This window comes from Trematomus bernacchii, unplaced genomic scaffold (genome assembly GCF_902827165.1).
Source record: "Trematomus bernacchii unplaced genomic scaffold, fTreBer1.1, whole genome shotgun sequence".
Classification (NCBI taxonomy): Eukaryota; Metazoa; Chordata; class Actinopteri; order Perciformes; family Nototheniidae; genus Trematomus; species Trematomus bernacchii.
The window spans coordinates 2,129,351-2,148,694 of record NW_022987581.1 but is presented as its reverse complement, the minus strand read 5'-3'; the positions used below and the strand labels follow the sequence as shown (position 1 = coordinate 2,148,694).

At 41.6% G+C, this 19,344-nt stretch overlaps 1 protein-coding gene across 1 annotated transcript; it reads left to right on the top strand.

Annotated features, from left to right (window-relative positions):
- Window positions 1–844: 844 nt before the first annotated feature.
- On the top strand, window positions 845–19,289 carry hmgxb4a (HMG box domain containing 4a). Its single transcript, XM_034127032.1, has 13 exons — window positions 845–936; window positions 2,108–2,214; window positions 3,093–3,229; window positions 3,382–3,457; window positions 4,908–5,498; window positions 7,941–8,144; window positions 8,830–9,014; window positions 10,213–10,294; window positions 10,924–10,988; window positions 13,970–14,066; window positions 15,681–15,844; window positions 16,816–16,938; window positions 18,951–19,289. The coding sequence occupies exons 2-13, from the start codon at window positions 2,178–2,180 to the stop codon at window positions 18,993–18,995; spliced, it is 1,806 nt and encodes a 601-aa protein (XP_033982923.1). The 5' UTR covers window positions 845–936; window positions 2,108–2,177; the 3' UTR covers window positions 18,996–19,289.
- The last annotated feature ends 55 nt before the right edge of the window (window positions 19,290–19,344 follow it).

Here is a 19,344-nt window from a genome sequence, read left to right as displayed (position 1 = left end):
TTTTATTTAATGTATTTGGGTCTACAACAGATGATACAAATGTATATGTCAGTAAATGTGTACTAACAGAGGCGGGGGTGTTTGTGAAAACAATGGGGACAGACATCAGCTGTGCGGTGTCATCACAAACGGACGTCGCTTCACGTGACGCTCCGGAGGAAAGGACGTCCCATTGCTCTTAAAACTCATTTCCCTGCTTCTCGTGGTTTCCTTGCGTCTCTCCATGCATCCCTGGTGGGAGGGACTAAACGCAGGGAAACGACGCAAGTGAGGGACGCAAGGAATCCATTTAATCGACCTGAGAAGGAACCAGAGAATCAGCACTTTGGAAACAGGGCTGAAACAGAGGGGATTATGGGATGCTGCAATGATCTGTTTGGTGTTTCAGCCAATCAGAGACAGGCTCTGTAAATATCTGAGACCTGTAATATATTGATGAAAAACAGTATAATAGGGGACCTTTAACAATTTCAAACACTATACAAGAGAAAGGGGGAAAAAGTAAAATATATTAGCACATATGCAGCATGCTTAAAGGTATATAATATGCGAGAGAATATAGAAAATTAAATTATCCAAAAAATAACAACAGATAACCCACCCAGCAAAAGTAAGACAGAAATAAATAAAAACACATAAAAAAGTTATATAACAAACCATTCAAATGTAAATTGATAAATACTAAATATTTATACATAAATAAGGCACTTAAATATATATAAACATATACGTATTTTAATATCAACATGTCAAATTAATAAATTAAATTAGCGCTTTTTGTAGTTTGTAGTTCTTCAGCGAATGCATTACGGAAACGGCTATTTCCCCCCTCCTCTGATTGGCTGCATCACCAAACCCCGCCCCCTACGTCGGCACGTATTACTCTCTCAAATTAAAAGATGGCGACTCGACCCGCGTAAATTGGAGCTCTGAAAGGTAGTACATTTCAAATAAACACATTATTCCCTCTCTTTCTCGGGTTTATAAACAACACAGCCGATAACCCCAGAGCACATGAAGACCTGAGTAGAGTTGAATGCATGCTTGCCTAATTATTCTATGCACTTTTAACACCCGCGGCCTAGCTGTGGGTCTAAGCCTCGGGTTTTCCTGCGTTGTTTATCCCGGAAAACTGGGGGGTTGCTCAGCGACACGGATCTGAGTGGTGGAGATGTTGGGAGTCAAAGTGAATGGAGAAGGGGTGTGTTTGTGTATCTTTACGAAAGAAGGCGGGAGTTTGTTATTAGCTATCATTTGTCTAACTCCTTTGTAGTTAACAGACCACATTATTTTTGTATTTTAACTAGTGTTTATCCTCAAGGTGCAGGGAATCATTGAGCACTTTAGAGCAGCGTTTTGTCCAGGAGACCTGCAGCTCCAGATCAGCAGGAATAGCAACCCATGTAGTTGTAATATACTTTGTTTATATCCTGCAGAGGTGGGAGAAGTACTCGGATATTGTACTTGAGTAAACGTAGAAGTACCAGAGTGTAGGAATACTCTGTTACAGTAAAAGTCCTGCATTCAAAATGTTCCTCAAGTGAAAGTAGAAAAGTATTATCATCAAAATATAGTGAAAGTAGCGACAGTAAAGGTAGTCATTGTGCAGATTGGTCCATTTCAGAATAATATATATGATATGTTTTATAATGATTGATCATGAAAGTGTTCTCAAAGCTGGTAAAGGTGCAGCTAGTTTGAATGACTTTGTATACTGCAGGGTAGCTTGTGAATTTACTCCAGGTGGAACTAAAGTCTGATTTAACACTTGATTATATTTCACATCATTCATCCAGATCTGTAAAGTAACTAAAGGTATTCAATACATGTAGTGGAGTAAAAGTACACCATTTACCTCTGAACTGTAGTGGGGTTAGATACTCAAGTAAAGTACAAGTATCTCAAAGTGTACTTGAGTAAATGTACTTAGTTACTTTACACCACTGGGAGTAGCTACCCTATGTAGTTGTAATAAGCGTTGAGGTAATGTTACATTATTAAGAATATTAAGCCTTGTTTTTGTGTAATGTTGAACTGATTGTTTTTGTCCAGAATAGATATTTTATAAATTCAATACTTTAATCTTTAGTCTTTTTTCACTTTACAGGTCTGGATCCTGCCTTATGTTGTCATTGTGACATTCTGTGACGGATCGACGTGTTGACAGAAGAGGGGCTATGGCTTTTGAGGAGATCAAGAGTAAAGGAGGAATGGGTAATAATGTCTACCTGTAAATTACATCTAGTAAAGGCTTATCAAACAGGCAATTTTTTGCAGTTATAAACACTGATTTATACAGGAAATGACACGTATAATAGCCTTTATAGAGTCTGTGTGTCATGCAATTTTTATATTTTTAAAGGGGACCTATCATGCAAAATGCACTTGTTGATGTCTTTCATACATAAATGTGTGTCCCCGGTGTGTCAGGGAACTCACGCAGCGTCAGAAAATTAAACCCCCTCTCTTTTCCTCCGTACCCAAATCTCTAAAAACGGGGCTACAACGGAGCTGATCCAGATTTGCTTCCGATATGATGTAATATCTGAAATGTGGACCCACGGCCCTATCAGAAAGTTGCTATCAGAAACAATGCCCGACTGTTTTGGACGTAATATGGTCGGTGTTTACATTAGCATCGCTAACACTCAGAGCTAACCTGTACTGGAGAGCATGTGTGTGAAGAAGCAGGAAATCAAAAGGAACTCACCTTGTGGTATAACCGGCAAGAGAGAAAGCCTTTGAGCTCCATACTGTTTCAGAAACAATCCTTGATAATCCATGATATGGCGTTTCATCACGGCAGTATTTAGTTTAGACAGTAGCTGCCGGGTCCCGCATGAGCTCAGACCCCTACTTTTTTGTTTTGTTAAAGCTTTATACCCCAAATCAGCACTTTTGAAACAGGAAGTGAAATAGAGGGATATGAGGCATGGCTAGAATGGGTGATCTGTTTGGTATTTTGAGCAAAACACTTTATAGACATGTTTTTTATATATTTTTATATATCTGAGACCCATGCTATTGCCTAAAAATAGCATGATAGGTGACCTTTAAGTAATGCATAATAATACTCAGTGAATCTATTGTAGATATGGTGATGGACGGAGAAAGAGGCCTTGTAGCCGGTCGGAGCCAGAGAGAGAAGAGGAGGTCGTACAAGGATCTGTTGAGGGAGGAAGAGGAGATCGCTGCTCAGGTCCGGAAGTCTTCCAAGAAGCGTCCAAAAGTAAGTCGACTTTCCACGTTAAATTCACCTAAAATCCCAGAAAGCCTTATAGACATTACGCCACTAATTATGCCAGTCTAACACTTTGTAATCGTTTAAACTAACTGGTGTAAGGCGGTGAATTAAAAAGCAATTGTGTCATTCCAATTCAGGATTCAGAGCTGTTCATGCTCGGAGGAGACTCGCACAAAAAGAAGAAGAAACACAGCGATGACTACTACTACAGAGGTGAGAGGATGATACCTCAAGGTTCAAGGCTTTTATTAGTCATGCGTGCATAGCTACAGTGTGGTTATGACGATGAAAATCTTAGGTCACAGGCTCCTCCAACAGTGCAACACAATGAAACAGATAAAATAGAATATAATAGAAACAGTGCAGAATACACAGCACATCACCAGGACGGAGCTGCCATCCATGGAGGACCTTTACTCCCAGCGGCTCAGGAAGAAATTCCTACGGATTATCAAAGACCCCCATCACCCCAGCCACAAACTGTTCTTTCTGTTGCCGTCTGGCAGACGTTACCGCAGCATCCTGGCAAGGACAAGAAGATTCAGAGACAGTTTCTTCCCGCGGGCAGTGAGACTGTTAAACAATTGAACTGTTGAAACAATTTCAAAACATTCATCTGCTACTTAGTAATATATATCTACTATCTAATATATATAATTCCAATAACTTGTATATAGACTCATACTGCACTATTCCACATACTCACTTTATTTTAGAACTATTTTTCTTTTTGTATTACTTTTACTATCTGTATTATTATTATGTTGCATAATTACTCTGTAGCTATGTCAGTTTGACAATAAAGAACCTTGAACCTTGAACCTTGAATAGTCTATATACAGCAATTGGAATATTGATATATGAGTTGCAAACAGATGAATGTTATGGATGTTCTTTCAAAAGTTCAGGTGTTTAACATTCTTATGGCCTGTGGGGTGGAACCAGCATTTCCGCCAGGGGGGCGTCTTGCCGTCATTTGACGCTCTTATTCAGCTCGGAACGCCCTGAACTCGAGCCGAGGGCGTCCAAAGAAATTAATAATTTGAGAGAAGATCGAGAGTTTTTATCGCTTGAAATGACGAAAAGGAAAAGGGACAAGGACATCCCTCTGTTGGAGGGGCAAAGGAGTCTGGTGGGATTCTTTTGACCGCCAGCAAAGCGTGTTCCTGTGACAGAAAAAATACAAACACCGCCGCATCTTCCAAGGGCCATGCCAGGGAGACGTAAAGAGACAGTATAAGGGACGGCGCAATTGAAGTGTGTGTGTGTGTGTGTGTGTGTGTGTGTGTGTGTGTGTGTGTGTGTGTGTGTGTGTGTGTGTGTGTGTGTGTGTGTGTGTGTGTGTGTGTGTGTGTGTGTGTGTGTGTGTGTGTGTGTGTGTGTGTGTGTGTGTGTGTGTGTGTGTGTGTGTGTGTGTGTGTGTGTGTGTGTGTGTGTGTGTGTGTGTGTGTGTGTGTGTGTGTGTGTGTGTGTGTGTGTGTGTGTGTGTGTGTGTGTGTGTGTGTGTGTGTGTGTGTGTGTGTGTGTGTGTGTGTGTGTGTGTGTGTGTGTGTGTGTGTGTGGTAGGTACAGTTGCATCATCTGCTACTGAATTAATAAAGGTCCATCTTATCAAAACACTCGGCATCTGTATTAACTTTTCTTTTTGTCGTCGCTCTTTCAGACCACGATGGCCCTCCTCCCCACAAGAAGAAGCACAAATCGGCAGACCGCTCCCCCATGTCCTCCCCCTCCTCCCTCCCCACAGACACAGCGATGGGCCTCCTGCAGGCCATCACCTCCCCTCTGGCCACCGGTTCAGACCCCAGCCCCCATTTACACAAGAAACCCTCGTACCCTCCTTTCTCCTCGCACTCCTCCAAGGACCGTAAGCGTGAGAGCAGCAGCGGCGGTGGCGGCGGCGGAGGAAGCAAAGGCAGCCATTCCTTCTCTCACAACCGTCCTCCATCTTCTTCCTCCTCCTCAAAGAAGCACTCCTCCTCCTCTTCCTCAAAGTCGTCCCTGTTTCACGGCGGCGCCCCCAAGGAGGAGCCGCTGACGCTGCGGGAGGCCGACGGGCTGAAGATGAAGCTCATCATGTCGCCGGAGAAGGAGGAAGGAGAGACGTTCCCGTTCCCGCCTCCTCACTCGTCTAAAGGAGGTGGGAAGAAGGAGAAGGACAGAGACCGGACGCAGCACTCGAAGACGCCCAAGAAGAAAGTCCAGCAGAGCAGAGATCCTCTGCCCGTGGTGGGGAAAGAGGTGGAGGTGGAGGGTAAGATACATCTAAATTATGTTGTTTTTTGGTCAGGCTGGAGTTATGCTTCCTGGAGCTGCACCGAAGATTGGGATAATGCACATGTCTCTACTTTAAAGAGTCCTCTCCTGCTGATGTTCAGGTGTATATCAGTATGTAGTGTCTCTACTTTAAAGAGTCCTCTCCTGATGATGTTCAGGTGTATATCAGTATGTAGTGTCTCTACTTTAAAGAGTCCTCTCCTGCTGATGTTCAGGTGTATATCAGTATGTAGTGTCTCTACTTTAAAGAGTCCTCTCCTGCTGATGTTCAGGTGTATATTAGTATGTAGTGTCTCTACTTTAAAGAGTCCTCTCCTGCTGATGTTCAGGTGTATATCAGTATGTAGTGTCTCTACTTTAAAGAGTCCTCTCCTGCTGATGTTCAGGTGTATATCAGTATGTAGTGTCTCTACTTTAAAGAGTCCTCTCCTGCTGATGTTCAGGTGTATATCAGTATGTAGTGTCTCTAATTTAAAGAGTCCTCTCCTGCTGATGTTCAGGTGTATATCAGTATGTAGTGTCTCTACTTTAAAGAGTCCTCTCCTGCTGATGTTCAGGTGTATATCAGTATGTAGTGTCTCTACTTTAAAGAGTCCTCTCCTGCTGATGTTCAGGTGTATATCAGTATGTAGTGTCTCTACTTTAAAGAGTCCTCTCCTGCTGATGTTCAGGTGTATATCAGTATGTAGTGTCTCTACTTTAAAGAGTCCTCTCCTGCTGATGTTCAGGTGTATATTAGTATGTAGTGTCTCTACTTTAAAGAGTCCTCTCCTGCTGATGTTCAGGTGTATATCAGTATGTAGTGTCTCTACTTTAAAGAGTCCTCTCCTGCTGATGTTCAGGTGTATATCAGTATGTAGTGTCTCTACTTTAAAGAGTCCTCTCCTGCTGATGTTCAGGTGTATATCAGTATGTAGTGTCTCTACTTTAAAGAGTCCTCTCCTGCTGATGTTCAGGTGTATATCAGTATGTAGTGTCTCTACTTTAAAGAGTCCTCTCCTGCTGATGTTCAGGTGTATATCAGTATGTAGTGTCTCTACTTTAAAGAGTCCTCTCCTGATGATGTTCAGGTGTATATCAGTATGTAGTGTCTCTACTTTAAAGAGTCCTCTCCTGCTGATGTTCAGGTGTATATCAGTATGTAGTGTCTCTACTTTAAAGAGTCCTCTCCTGCTGATGTTCAGGTGTATATTAGTATGTAGTGTCTCTACTTTAAAGAGTCCTCTCCTGCTGATGTTCAGGTGTATATCAGTATGTAGTGTCTCTACTTTAAAGAGTCCTCTCCTGCTGATGTTCAGGTGTATATCAGTATGTAGTGTCTCTACTTTAAAGAGTCCTCTCCTGCTGATGTTCAGGTGTATATCAGTATGTAGTGTCTCTACTTTAAAGAGTCCTCTCCTGCTGATGTTCAGGTGTATATCAGTATGTAGTGTCTCTACTTTAAAGAGTCCTCTCCTGCTGATGTTCAGGTGTATATCAGTATGTAGTGTCTCTACTTTAAAGAGTCCTCTCCTGCTGATGTTCAGGTGTATATCAGTATGTAGTGTCTCTACTTTAAAGAGTCCTCTCCTGCTGATGTTCAGGTGTATATCAGTATGTAGTGTCTCTACTTTAAAGAGTCCTCTCCTGCTGATGTTCAGGTGTATATCAGTATGTAGTGTCTCTACTTTAAAGAGTCCTCTCCTGCTGATGTTCAGGTGTATATCAGTATGTAGTGTCTCTACTTTAAAGAGTCCTCTCCTGCTGATGTTCAGGTGTATATCAGTATGTAGTGTCTCTACTTTAAAGAGTCCTCTCCTGCTGATGTTCAGGTGTATATCAGTATGTAGTGTCTCTACTTTAAAGAGTCCTCTCCTGCTGATGTTCAGGTGTATATCAGTATGTAGTGTCTCTACTTTAAAGAGTCCTCTCCTGCTGATGTTCAGGTGTATATCAGTATGTAGTGTCTCTACATGTCTCCATGCTTTAATGTTCAATAAGCTCTTTATTTTTCTCATACTGCCTCTTTTCACCCTCTGTCTGAAACCAGAGCCCAGTCTGCTCTGATTGGTCAACCACTTAGAGATGTCCCGCCCCTTAGCGTATCACGTACAATGTGTGGGAGCGCTAGCCAATAGGAGCCGACTGTTATGTAGTGATGCCACTATGTTACAGAAGTAAACAAAGGAGTCCAATGTAGGCGTTGCAGGCAGGGATTGTAGCCTTTGCAGACCATTTACATGCACTACAACCTAAATAAAACACTACAGGAAAGGCAATTCCCCAAAAAGGAAGCCACATCGTGAAACAAACGTAGAAGAAATACAGGTTCCAAAACTGATTTAAAAACTGACCATTTAAACTACATCTGTGTAACAAACCTAACCAACATGGAAGCATTTTGTAATTAATATTCCTTACTGTGTTCTCTGCTACACAGGTCATTACGGAGGAGGCATGGGAGACGACAGCTCTTCCTCTGGGGGAGAACTGGAGGCCGGTGAACTGGTTATAGACGATTCGTACACACACCTGTCCAAGAAGAAGAAGAAGAGCAAAAAGAGCAAGAAGAAGAAGGACAAGGAAAAAGACAGAGACAAGGAGAAAAGTGGGAAGGACAAGAAGCACAGCAAGGGATTCGGAGGTGAGAACTGTTTGTTAAGTTGTGGTACAGCTGAGTGTTGTTGTTTTTTTCTATTTACGGCATAAAATACGTCAGTAAAAACCCCACTGGTAGATTTAGTTCAGTTCAGTTTATTTGTTTATAGTGTTGTGGACAGTCCCATCAATCAACTGTCACAAAGCCAACATTGCTCATTTCCATATTCCATATATCCAGAGCCTGTCTCTGATTGGCTGAAACACCAAACAGATCATTGCAGCATTACCCATAATCCCCTCTGTTTCGGCCCTGTTTCCAAAGTGCTGATTCTCTGTCTGTTACTTTAGATGAAAATAAGGAGCCCCTCCCCACGCCCCTCTGAGAGATATTTGGTTAAAAAGAACACAATGGTGCTCTAGGAGGAGATTCAGGTGATAAGGTGGGGGGGGGGGTTACCTTGGTTGCTGATTGGCTAATGGTTACACAAGCCAACACATCGTTATGACATCACAAAGTGGCCAAAATCTGATCAGCTCATTTTCAGACAGGTTTTTATATAAATGGATCAGGACAAAGAGAGAGAGAATCTTGTTGATGTAGAAGAGACATGAAGAAGTGGATTTTGCATAATAGGTGACCTTTAAGAATGCCGGTTGCTAGCAAGTTTCTAAATGAGACGACTAAACGTCATCACGCTGAACAGTTATCTTTACGTGCCTCTCCTCAGACTCGTCGAGGAGCCACAGTCACTCCCATCCCACCGTCACTCACAGCGCCGTGGGGCCGATGTACGCCATGAGCTCGCCCGTTCCTCCTCCTCATCATCACCCCGCCAACGATGGGGTGACGGAGAAGAAGAAGAAGAAGAAAGATGAGAACGATCGGGATAAACACGACAAGGACAAAGACAAGGTCAGACGCTGTTCAGAGATGTTTCACGTGGGCAGAGGTGGGAAGTAGTGGAGTACAAATACTTTGTTACTGTACTGAAGTACATGTTTCTGGTATCAGTACTTTACTCCACTACTTATTTTTCAGACCACTTTTTACTTTGACTTCTTACATTTTGAACACAAATACCTGTACTTTCTACTTCTTACATGTTGAACACAAATACCTGTACTTTCTACTTCTTACATGTTGAACACAAATCCCTGTACTTTCTACTTCTTACATGTTGAACCCAAATACCTGAACTTTCTACTTCTTACATTTTGAACACAAATACCTGTACTTTCTACTTCTTACATGTTGAACACAAATACCTGTACTTTCTACTTCTTACATGTTGAACACAAATACCTGTACTTTCTACTTCTTACATGTTGAACACAAATACCTGTACTTTCTACTTCTTACATGTTGAACACAAATACCTGTACTTTCTACTTCTTACATGTTGAACACAAATACCTGTACTTTCTACTTCTTACATGTTGAACTCAAATACCTGTACTTTCTACTTCTTACATGTTGAACACAAATACCTGTACTTTCTACTTCTCACATTTCCCAAACAGGCTGGTTCCTTTAGTTTGAATGTGTGTTTGGTGGCGTGATCATTATTATTTAGAGTCATTGCGTGCCTATTGATTTGAACACGATCCGTGTATCCATCATTTCCTGGTCTTCTCTAAAGAAGAGGGACCAATGAAAACGTTGTCATGTTGCCGTTGTTCAGCATGGAAACATTCATTAGCTAACAATGACATTATTGTTCTATTAATATAAAGGGAGGTCAGGTACTCTTTAAAACAGCTGCTAGTTATGGGTACTTTTTACTGAAGTACATTTCAAAGCCCTCTTTACTTTTACTTGAGTAAAGAAGTTTAGTCAGTACTTCTACTTTCACCAGAGTATTTTTAAACACGAGTATCTGTACTTCTACTTGAGTAAAGGATGTGTGTACTTGCACCCTCTCTGCTCGTTGGGTTGGTCGTTAAAGATGCAGTCAAACTGGAAATGTAGCTTTGACAAAAATACCAAAACATGTGTCTACGTTGTTTTGTTTCTCTGACTTTGCTAACAGACTTTTACAACGTTTGCTAGTCAGCTAACGACGGCTATTTCTTAGAAAGGTAACACTTTAATAACTGTTTTCCTCTCTCAGCCCAAGAAGAAGAACACGACAGCGTACCAGGTGTTCTGTAAGGAGTACAGAGTCAACATTAATGCAGAACAGCCGGGACTAGGTGGGTCAAATCAGGACCACATGTATATGTACTGTATGGAAGCATTTGGTGGACTAACTCAAATTCAAAGAGCATTTAGGCAGGAATTTTCCACTTTTTTGAAAGTCTAAACATTTTAATTATGAGTGGCAACTGGAGTTTTTCATTTTTAAATTGTAAGAAAATGTGAATAAGGTTTTATGAACATTTAAATGGAAATGTAATATTTTCTCTTTTTATTTTGTTTAGTTTTATTAGTTTTTTTAATTTTTATTTGGGTTACGGATCTTAATATGCGAAATTAAGTTACAATAATTAAATTACAATTGAAATATTTAACATTTGAATATCGTCAATATAGTCATATAGTCCCTCTTTAAAAAAAAAAGTGCAATTATTATTATTTTAAAAGTTTTGTCGCAGAATGCCCGTGCTAATAGTTTGAATTGTTATTGCATTTCTTATCATTTTAATTCAAATTTTGATCAACTAAATATATTTAACTGGGAATTTAAATACTACTTGGAATAAATCTTAATTTATAATTGAATCTGCTAAATGCTTCCATAGTAATTAAACTGATAAGCATCTTGTCCTAACATCACTATATTACACATTTTTTACATTTAGTTTTTGTGTCTGATCCGCAGTCTTTGGTGAGCTTAGCAAAAAGCTGGCGGAGGTGTGGAAGGCGATGCCAGAGAAAGACAAGCTGGTGAGTTTTTTAATAGAATAGAATAGATAGATATATAGAATTGGGAGGCATGAAACCCTCTTTAATGGTCTCGCATGCAGAGCACACAGCACACACAGTGAAATATGTACTCTGCTGTTAACCCATCCTAGTACCAGGAGTCTAGTACCAGGAGTCTAGCACCAGGAGTCTGGTACCAGGAGTCTAGTACCAGGAGTCTAGTACCAGGAGTCTGGTACCAGGAGTCTAGTACTAGGAGTCTAGTACCAGGAGTCTAGTACCAGGAGTCTGGTACCAGGAGTCTAGTACCAGGAGTCTAGTACCAGGAGTCTAGTACCAGGAGTCTGGTACCAGGAGTCTAGTACTAGGAGTCTAGCACCAGGAGTCTAGCACCAGGAGTCTAGTACCAGGAGTCTAGTACCAGGAGTCTGGTACCAGGAGTCTAGTACCAGGAGTCTAGCACCAGGAGTCTAGTACTAGGAGTCTAGCACCAGGAGTCTAGCACCAGGAGTCTAGCACCAGGAGTCTAGCACCAGGAGTCTAGTACCAGGAGTCTAGTACCAGGAGTCTGGTACCAGGAGTCTAGTACCAGGAGTCTGGTACTAGGAGTCTGGTACCAGGAGTCTAGTACCAGGAGTCTAGTACCAGGAGTCTGGTACTAGGAGTCTGGTACCAGGAGTCTAGTACCAGGAGTCTGGTACCAGACTCCTGGTACCAGGAGTCTGGTACCAGGAGTCTAGTACCAGGAGTCTAGTACCAGGAGTCTGGTACCAGGAGTCTAGTACCAGGAGTCTAGCACCAGGAGTCTAGTACCAGGAGTCTAGTACCAGGAGTCTGGTACCAGGAGTCTGGTACCAGGAGTCTAGTACCAGGAGTCTGGTACCAGGAGTCTAGCACCAGGAGTCTAATACTAGGAGTCTAGCACCAGGAGTCTAGTACCAGGAGTTTAGTACCAGGAGTCTAGTACCAGGAGTCTGGTACCAGGAGTCTAGCACCAGGAGTCTAGTACCAGGAGTTTAGTACCAGGAGTCTAGTACTAGGAGTCTAGTACCAGGAGTCTAGTACCAGGAGTCTAGTACCAGGAGTCTAGTACCAGGAGTCTGGTACCAGGAGTCTAGCACCAGGAGTCTAGTACTAGGAGTCTAGTACCAGGAGTCTAGTACCAGGAGTCTAGTACCAGGAGTCTGGTACCAGGAGTCTAGTACCAGGAGTCTGGTACCAGGAGTCTAGCACCAGGAGTCTAGTACTAGGAGTCTAGTACCAGGAGTCTGGTACCAGGAGTCTAGTACCAGGAGTCTGGTACCAGACTCCTGGTACCAGGAGTCTGGTACCAGGAGTCTAGTACCAGGAGTCTGGTACCAGGAGTCTAGTACCAGGAGTCTAGCACCAGGAGTCTAGTACCAGGAGTCTAGTACCAGGAGTCTAGTACCAGGAGTCTGGTACCAGGAGTCTAGTACCAGGAGTCTGGTACCAGGAGTCTAGCACCAGGAGTCTAATACTAGGAGTCTAGCACCAGGAGTCTAGTACCAGGAGTTTAGTACCAGGAGTCTAGTACCAGGAGTCTGGTACCAGGAGTCTAGCACCAGGAGTCTAGCACCAGGAGTCTAGTACCAGGAGTTTAATACCAGGAGTCTAGTACTAGGAGTCTAGTACCAGGAGTCTAGTACCAGGAGTCTGGTACCAGGAGTCTAGTACCAGGAGTCTGGTACCAGGAGTCTAGCACCAGGAGTCTAGTACTAGGAGTCTAGTACCAGGAGTCTAGTACCAGGAGTCTAGTACCAGGAGTCTGGTACCAGGAGTCTAGTACCAGGAGTCTGGTACCAGGAGTCTAGCACCAGGAGTCTAGTACCAGGAGTCTGGTACCAGGAGTCTAGCACCAGGAGTCTAGTACTAGGAGTCTAGTACCAGGAGTCTAGCACCAGGAGTCTAGTACCAGGAGTCTAGTACCAGGAGTCTAGTACCAGGAGTCTAGTACCAGGAGTCTAGTACCAGGAGTCTGGTACCAGGAGTCTAGTACCAGGAGTCTGGTACCAGGAGTCTAGTACCAGGAATCTAGTACCAGGAGTCTAATACTAGGAGTCTAGCACCAGGAGTCTAGTACCAGGAGTTTAGTACCAGGAGTCTAGTACCAGGAGTCTGGTACCAGGAGTCTGGTACCAGGAGTCTAGTACCAGGAGTCTAGTACCAGGAGTCTGGTACCAGGAGTCTAGCACCAGGAGTCTAGCACCAGGAGTCTAGCACCAGGAGTCTAGCACCAGGAGTCTAGTACCAGGAGTTTAGTACCAGGAGTCTAGTACTAGGAGTCTAGTACCAGGAGTCTAGTACCAGGAGTCTAGCACCAGGAGTCTAGTACCAGGAGTCTAGCACCAGGAGTCTAGTACCAGGAGTCTAGTACTAGGAGTCTAGTACCAGGAGTCTAGTACCAGGAGTCTAGCACCAGGAGTCTAGCACCAGGAGTCTAGCACCAGGAGTCTAGTACCAGGAGTCTAGTACTAGGAGTCTAGTACCAGGAGTCTAGTACCAGGAGTCTAGTACCAGGAGTCTAGCACCAGGAGTCTGGTACCAGGAGTCTAGCACCAGGAGTCTAGCACCAGGAGTCTAGCACCAGGAGTCTAGCACCAGGAGTCTAGCACCAGGAGTCTAGCACCAGGAGTCTGGTACCAGGAGTCTAGCACCAGGAGTCTAGCACTAGGAGCAGTGGGCAGCTATTGTACAGCGCCCGGGGAGCAATGGGAGTGAGGGGGGAAGGGGGATGTCCGGTGCCTTGCTCAAGGGCACCACGGCAGGGCAGGAGGTGAACTGGGACCTCTCCAAGTAGCAGTCCACACTCCATATTTAGGTCTGGTCGGGGACTTGAACCGGTGACCCTACAGCTCCCAGTCCAAGCCCCTACTGACTGAGCCACTGCCATATGAACTCATATTAGCACACGTTTCTCTGTTAAGCCTCTTCTGATCTGTGTATATATATATATCTGCTATAACCGTGTTCTCTGTGTGCAGGTGTGGAAGCAGAAGGCTCAGTATCTGCAGCACAGACAGAACAAAGCCGAGGCAACGACCGTCAAACACAAGAGCGCCCCCGAGGGGAAGAGCAAAGGTAGCAAGCAGACGTTATGGTAACACTTTAGATTAATGTACACATATTCACCATCAGCTAGTTGTTCATTAACATGCGTATTAAAGCCAAACTACTAGCTTATTAGGGAACATATTCTGAATTAGAAATACCTCATTTTGAGTTATTTAGACACAATTAACACTTGTAGTTTCATGTCTTGTTACATAAGAATAGATCATATTTGTTAGGTGTTATTATGGGAGAATTACTATTCTTGTGGTACTGCTACTGCATATTGAGCATATTAAGACCAAAGCTCATGTTCAACAACTTCCTTACGTACAATAAATCAGCACTAATTAGAGGGTTATTGAGGAAAAACTCTTAGCTAATGGCCTAGTACTTGTAGAATATGGTCATGTAGAATAAGGCATTAATAAGCGTTTGATAATGACTAACAAAGAGCCAATATACTGCTAATAATCATGTTAATTAACAACTAGTTGATGGTGAATTTGTGTACCTTAATATAAAGTGTTACCGACTTTATTTATACATTTTATATTGTTGCATCGACTCAGTTGTCTTGTGTCTTATCTGTCAGAGAGAAACTATTATTTATTTTATTCTTATTATCATACCTTTTACCTCCTTAGGCGCTTTCACACCGGAGTACTTTTCCCGTTTAGTTCCGATAGTTCCTGGGATTTTGCGTTCACACCAAAAAGAGAACTTAGTTCATGAGAACTTTTACCCCCTTTTTAGTCCCTGCTAGAGAGGTGGGACTATCCTGGGGGAGAAAAAAGTTCCAATTTCTGATTGTAATTGTAAACCACGCCCCAAAGTTTTGTGAAGCCGCCATTGTACTTGCTGGCATTAGCATTATTAGCATTAGCATTAGCCCCGCGCACCAACGGAGAGAGAATAACTTATGACAACACAACAAAAAACATGGGAGCAGTGGAGATGAGGAGGTGTCGGCGTTCTGGAGATTTACTCGGAAGGCTTCAGTAGAAGCTGCTGGGAGTCCCAGCAGCTTCTACTGAAGCCAGTCCCCAACTCCGGGGACTTCCGGCCGGGGACTTCGGGTGGCAGTGTACGCCGTGAAGTGGTTTGCGGCCTGCCAGTAAACCCAAAGCAGAAGAAGAAGAAGTGATGTCAGTGGCTTAATTTGCGAAATCTTCCCTCAGGAACTTATTCCGGTGAGAACGCGATCTGCTCTTTAGTTCCATGGGGGTACTAAGTGCTGGGTACTAAGTACGGCAAAGTACTTGGTGTGAAAGCGGCTCTTGTGTCTATTAACCTGATAAAATGTTATATTTTGTTGCATGTACCTTTAAAGTTCTTAACAATAATCTGAGGGGAATTTCTTGTTGTGTATTTTTAACTTGTGATGTGTCATTTTGTAAAGCACTTTGAGCTGCATGTGTTGTATGAAAAGTGCTATATAAATAAAGCTTTATTATTATATTTTATAGCACATCTCATACCCTCAAGGTAACACAAAGTGCTTCACAAAAATAAAAACAATACTATCTCTCCCTTCCCCAGTTCATAAACAAAGCAACACATAACCTTGTGATTTATAAAAACACTTAATAGCAACAGAAATCAACGGGACTGAATTATAACAAGTGTGTTTGTTCATTAAAGTAATAGGAGCAGGAACAGGGATGGTGTCCCCCAGCAGAGCGCCTGGAAACCTCTCTCTGTCTCCGGCTAGAGTTCCTGAGGTGGATCCCATCGATGCAGCCGCTCACCTGCAGCTGCTCGGAGAATCCCTGTCTCTGATTGGCCATCGGCTGCAGGAGACTGAGGTGAGTCTGTCACAAGGACAGTGTTAGAAAAATATCCCTCGTCACCAGCTTGAGCTTCAATCTCAGGATCCATGTATTTGTGATCCTCTCCAGAATGGAAGTAGTCATCACATACAGAGCATCAACTAGTTCCTGAACAGTGTCCTTCACATGCTGATATCCAAGAGAGGGAGTTACACAGTCACAAGATGGAGGAATAGAAAGCAGTATTCAATGTTTACTTCAGATTAGCTCCACGTCAGAAATGATCATGCTTGTCATATGTCTATCTCCATAGAGGCTGAATCATCATGTTAATCACATAGCTATCATATGCCTCAAACAGTCCTGATGCTCTTCTAGGTAATCATACATCCTGTCATGTTCACAGCTACAGTCGGGATACCTTTGTTATCATGTGGACTCTGATATTGGAAGAGGACATTCACTATCTTCCCAACAGACAGATACAGGAAAACATTCCTGCCGACTGCAATAACTCAGTACACCAAATCTTATCAATACAAGTGTCAACACAGTCGTTAAAATCTAACGATAGGCTTTAAACAAAGTTCACAACAATCACATGATAAGATGTATTTTATGTTTTCTAAAAACAAAAACGTATTATTTCTAACTAAAAACCTTAGACTTTGAGATAAGGGAACCAAAATTGCAAAAATGATCACTCACTTCTTCTTCCTCTAAATAACAACCAAAACATACGAAATAGCCCAAAGAATTTCCATAATAAGAAAAAAACTTGTATTTGAACAGATTTTCCTTTGCTATGTATTGAAATAAGTGAGTCTGGTATTCCTTTCTGGTTCGTATGTTGGTCAATTAAAGTGTTTCTTACTCATTCTGTATATTTGACTGCGTGCTCTTTAGGCACTCTCCGACTCTGCATGTTAACCTGCTGCTGTAACAACAACATTTCCCAATTTTGGATCAATAAAGTATATCTTCTCTTCTCTAAATCTCTGTGTTAGGGCATGGTGGCGGTGTCCGGCAGCCTGTCTGTCCTCCTCGACTCCATCCTGTGTGCTCTGGGCCCGCTGACCTGTCTCACTGCTCAGATACCGCAACTCAACGGCTGCCCTCGAAACGTCCTGGTAAAGTACAACACTTAATATCCTGGTTAATATCCCTTAATATCCTGGTTAATATCACTTAATATAACTTAATATCCTGGTTAATATCACTTAATATAACTTAATATCCTGGTTAATATTACTTAATATCCTGGTTAATATCACTTAATATCCTGGTTAATATCACTTAATATCCTGGTTAATATCCTGGTTAATATCACTTAATATCCTGGTTAATATCACTTAATATCCTGGTTAATATCCCTTAATATCCTGGTTAATATCCCTTAATATCCTGGTTAATATCACTTAATATCCTGGTTAATATCACTTAATATCCCTTAATATCACTTAATATCCTGGTTAATATCACTTAATATCCTGGTTAATATCACTTAATATCCTGGTTAATATCACATATCACTTAATATCCTGGTTAATATCACTTAATATCCCGGTTAATATCCTGGTTAATATCACTTAATATCCCGGTTAATATCACTTAATATCCCGGTTAATATCACTTAATATCCCGGTTAATATCACTTAATATCCCGGTTAATATCACTTAATATCCTGGTTAATATCACATATCACTTAATATCCTGGTTAATATCACTTAATATCCCGGTTAATATCACTTAATATCCTGGTTAATATCACTAAATATCACTTAATATCCTGGTTAATATCACTTAATATCCTGGTTAATATCACTTAATATCCTGGTTAATATCACTTAATATCCCGGTTAATATCACTTAATATCCCGGTTAATATCATTTAATATCCCGGTTAATATCACTAAATATCACTTAATATCCTGGTTAATATCACTTAATATCCTGGTTAATATCACATATCACTTAATATCCTGGTTAATATCACTTAATATCCCGGTTAATATCACTTAATATCCCGGTTAATATCACTTAATATCCTGGTTAATATCACTAAATATCACTTAATATCCTGGTTAATATCACTTAATATCCTGGTTAATATCACTTAATATCCTGGTTAATATCCTGGTTAATATCACTTAATATCCCGGTTAATATCACTTAATATCCCGGTTAATATCACTTAATATCCCGGTTAATATCACTTAATATCCTGGTTAATATCACTTAATATCCTGGTTAATATCACATATCACTTAATATCCTGGTTAATATCACTTAATATCCCGGTTAATATCCTGGTTAATATCACTTAATATCCCGGTTAATATCACTTAATATCCCGGTTAATATCCCGGTTAATATCACTTAATATCCTGGTTAATATCACTAAATATCACTTAATATCCTGGTTAATATCACATATCACTTAATATCCTGGTTAATATCACTTAATATCCCGGTTAATATCACTTAATATCCCGGTTAATATCACTTTATATCCCGGTTAATATCACTTAATATCCCGGTTAATATCACTTAATATCCCGGTTAATATCACTTAATATCCTGGTTAATATCACTTAAAGGTGGGGTAGGTAAGTTTGAGAAACCGGCTCGAGATACACTTTTTGTTATATTCCATGGAATGCTCTTAACATCCCGATAGCAATGAATATCTTAAGTGCTTTGACAAAAAATCCATAAAAAAATGTCATCTGTGGAAGCCGTAGTACTGTAAAAAGCACGACCAATCATCTGAGCCGGCCCGGCTAAAATAACTGGATGGCCTACCTGCCTGTCAGCCTTCCATCTGTGCACAAACTTATCTCGTGCCCTCATTGGTCATGTGCGCGTTCGTGTGTGTTGGAGGAGGGGCTCTGTAAGGAAGTGGCAGATTTTTTCCGGCTGTGTATTTTCAAATTCTAGCGCACTCGAGCTGGTTTCTCCAAAATTACCTACCCCACCTTTAATATCCTGGTTAAATAAAGGTAAAATAAAAATATATATAGATATAATTGTATGTGTTTCCAGCTGTTTTATAAACATTCAGGGATTTTTACACTTCATATATGTTCACTTTTACTGCTGTTTTCTAACAAAGCTCTCTCCTCTTTTTTTCTCTCACAGTCTAATACGTTGGACAACATCGCCTACATCATGCCGGGGCTTTGAGTGAAGGATAATCGAAATTTGACGTCAGAAATCCTCAGATTTGACCCTCTGACTTTAATTTAAACAACTCTTATCTTAGCCGCTGAAAAGCCGCATATTTTTTAGCGTCAACATGTTTTTAAAGTGTATTTTTGTAAACCTTGTTCTCTTAATTTTCGAATTATTATTTTAAAAACATTTTACTGAGCATGTTGATCTCCGAGCTTAGTTTTAATGTTACTGTACAGGTTGTGTGTGTGTGTGTGTGTGTGTGTGTGTGTGTGTGTGTGTGTGTGTGTGTGTGTGTGTGTGGTGTGTGTGTGTGTGTGTGTGTGTGTGTGTGTGTGTGGTGTGTTGTGTGTAGTTGTGG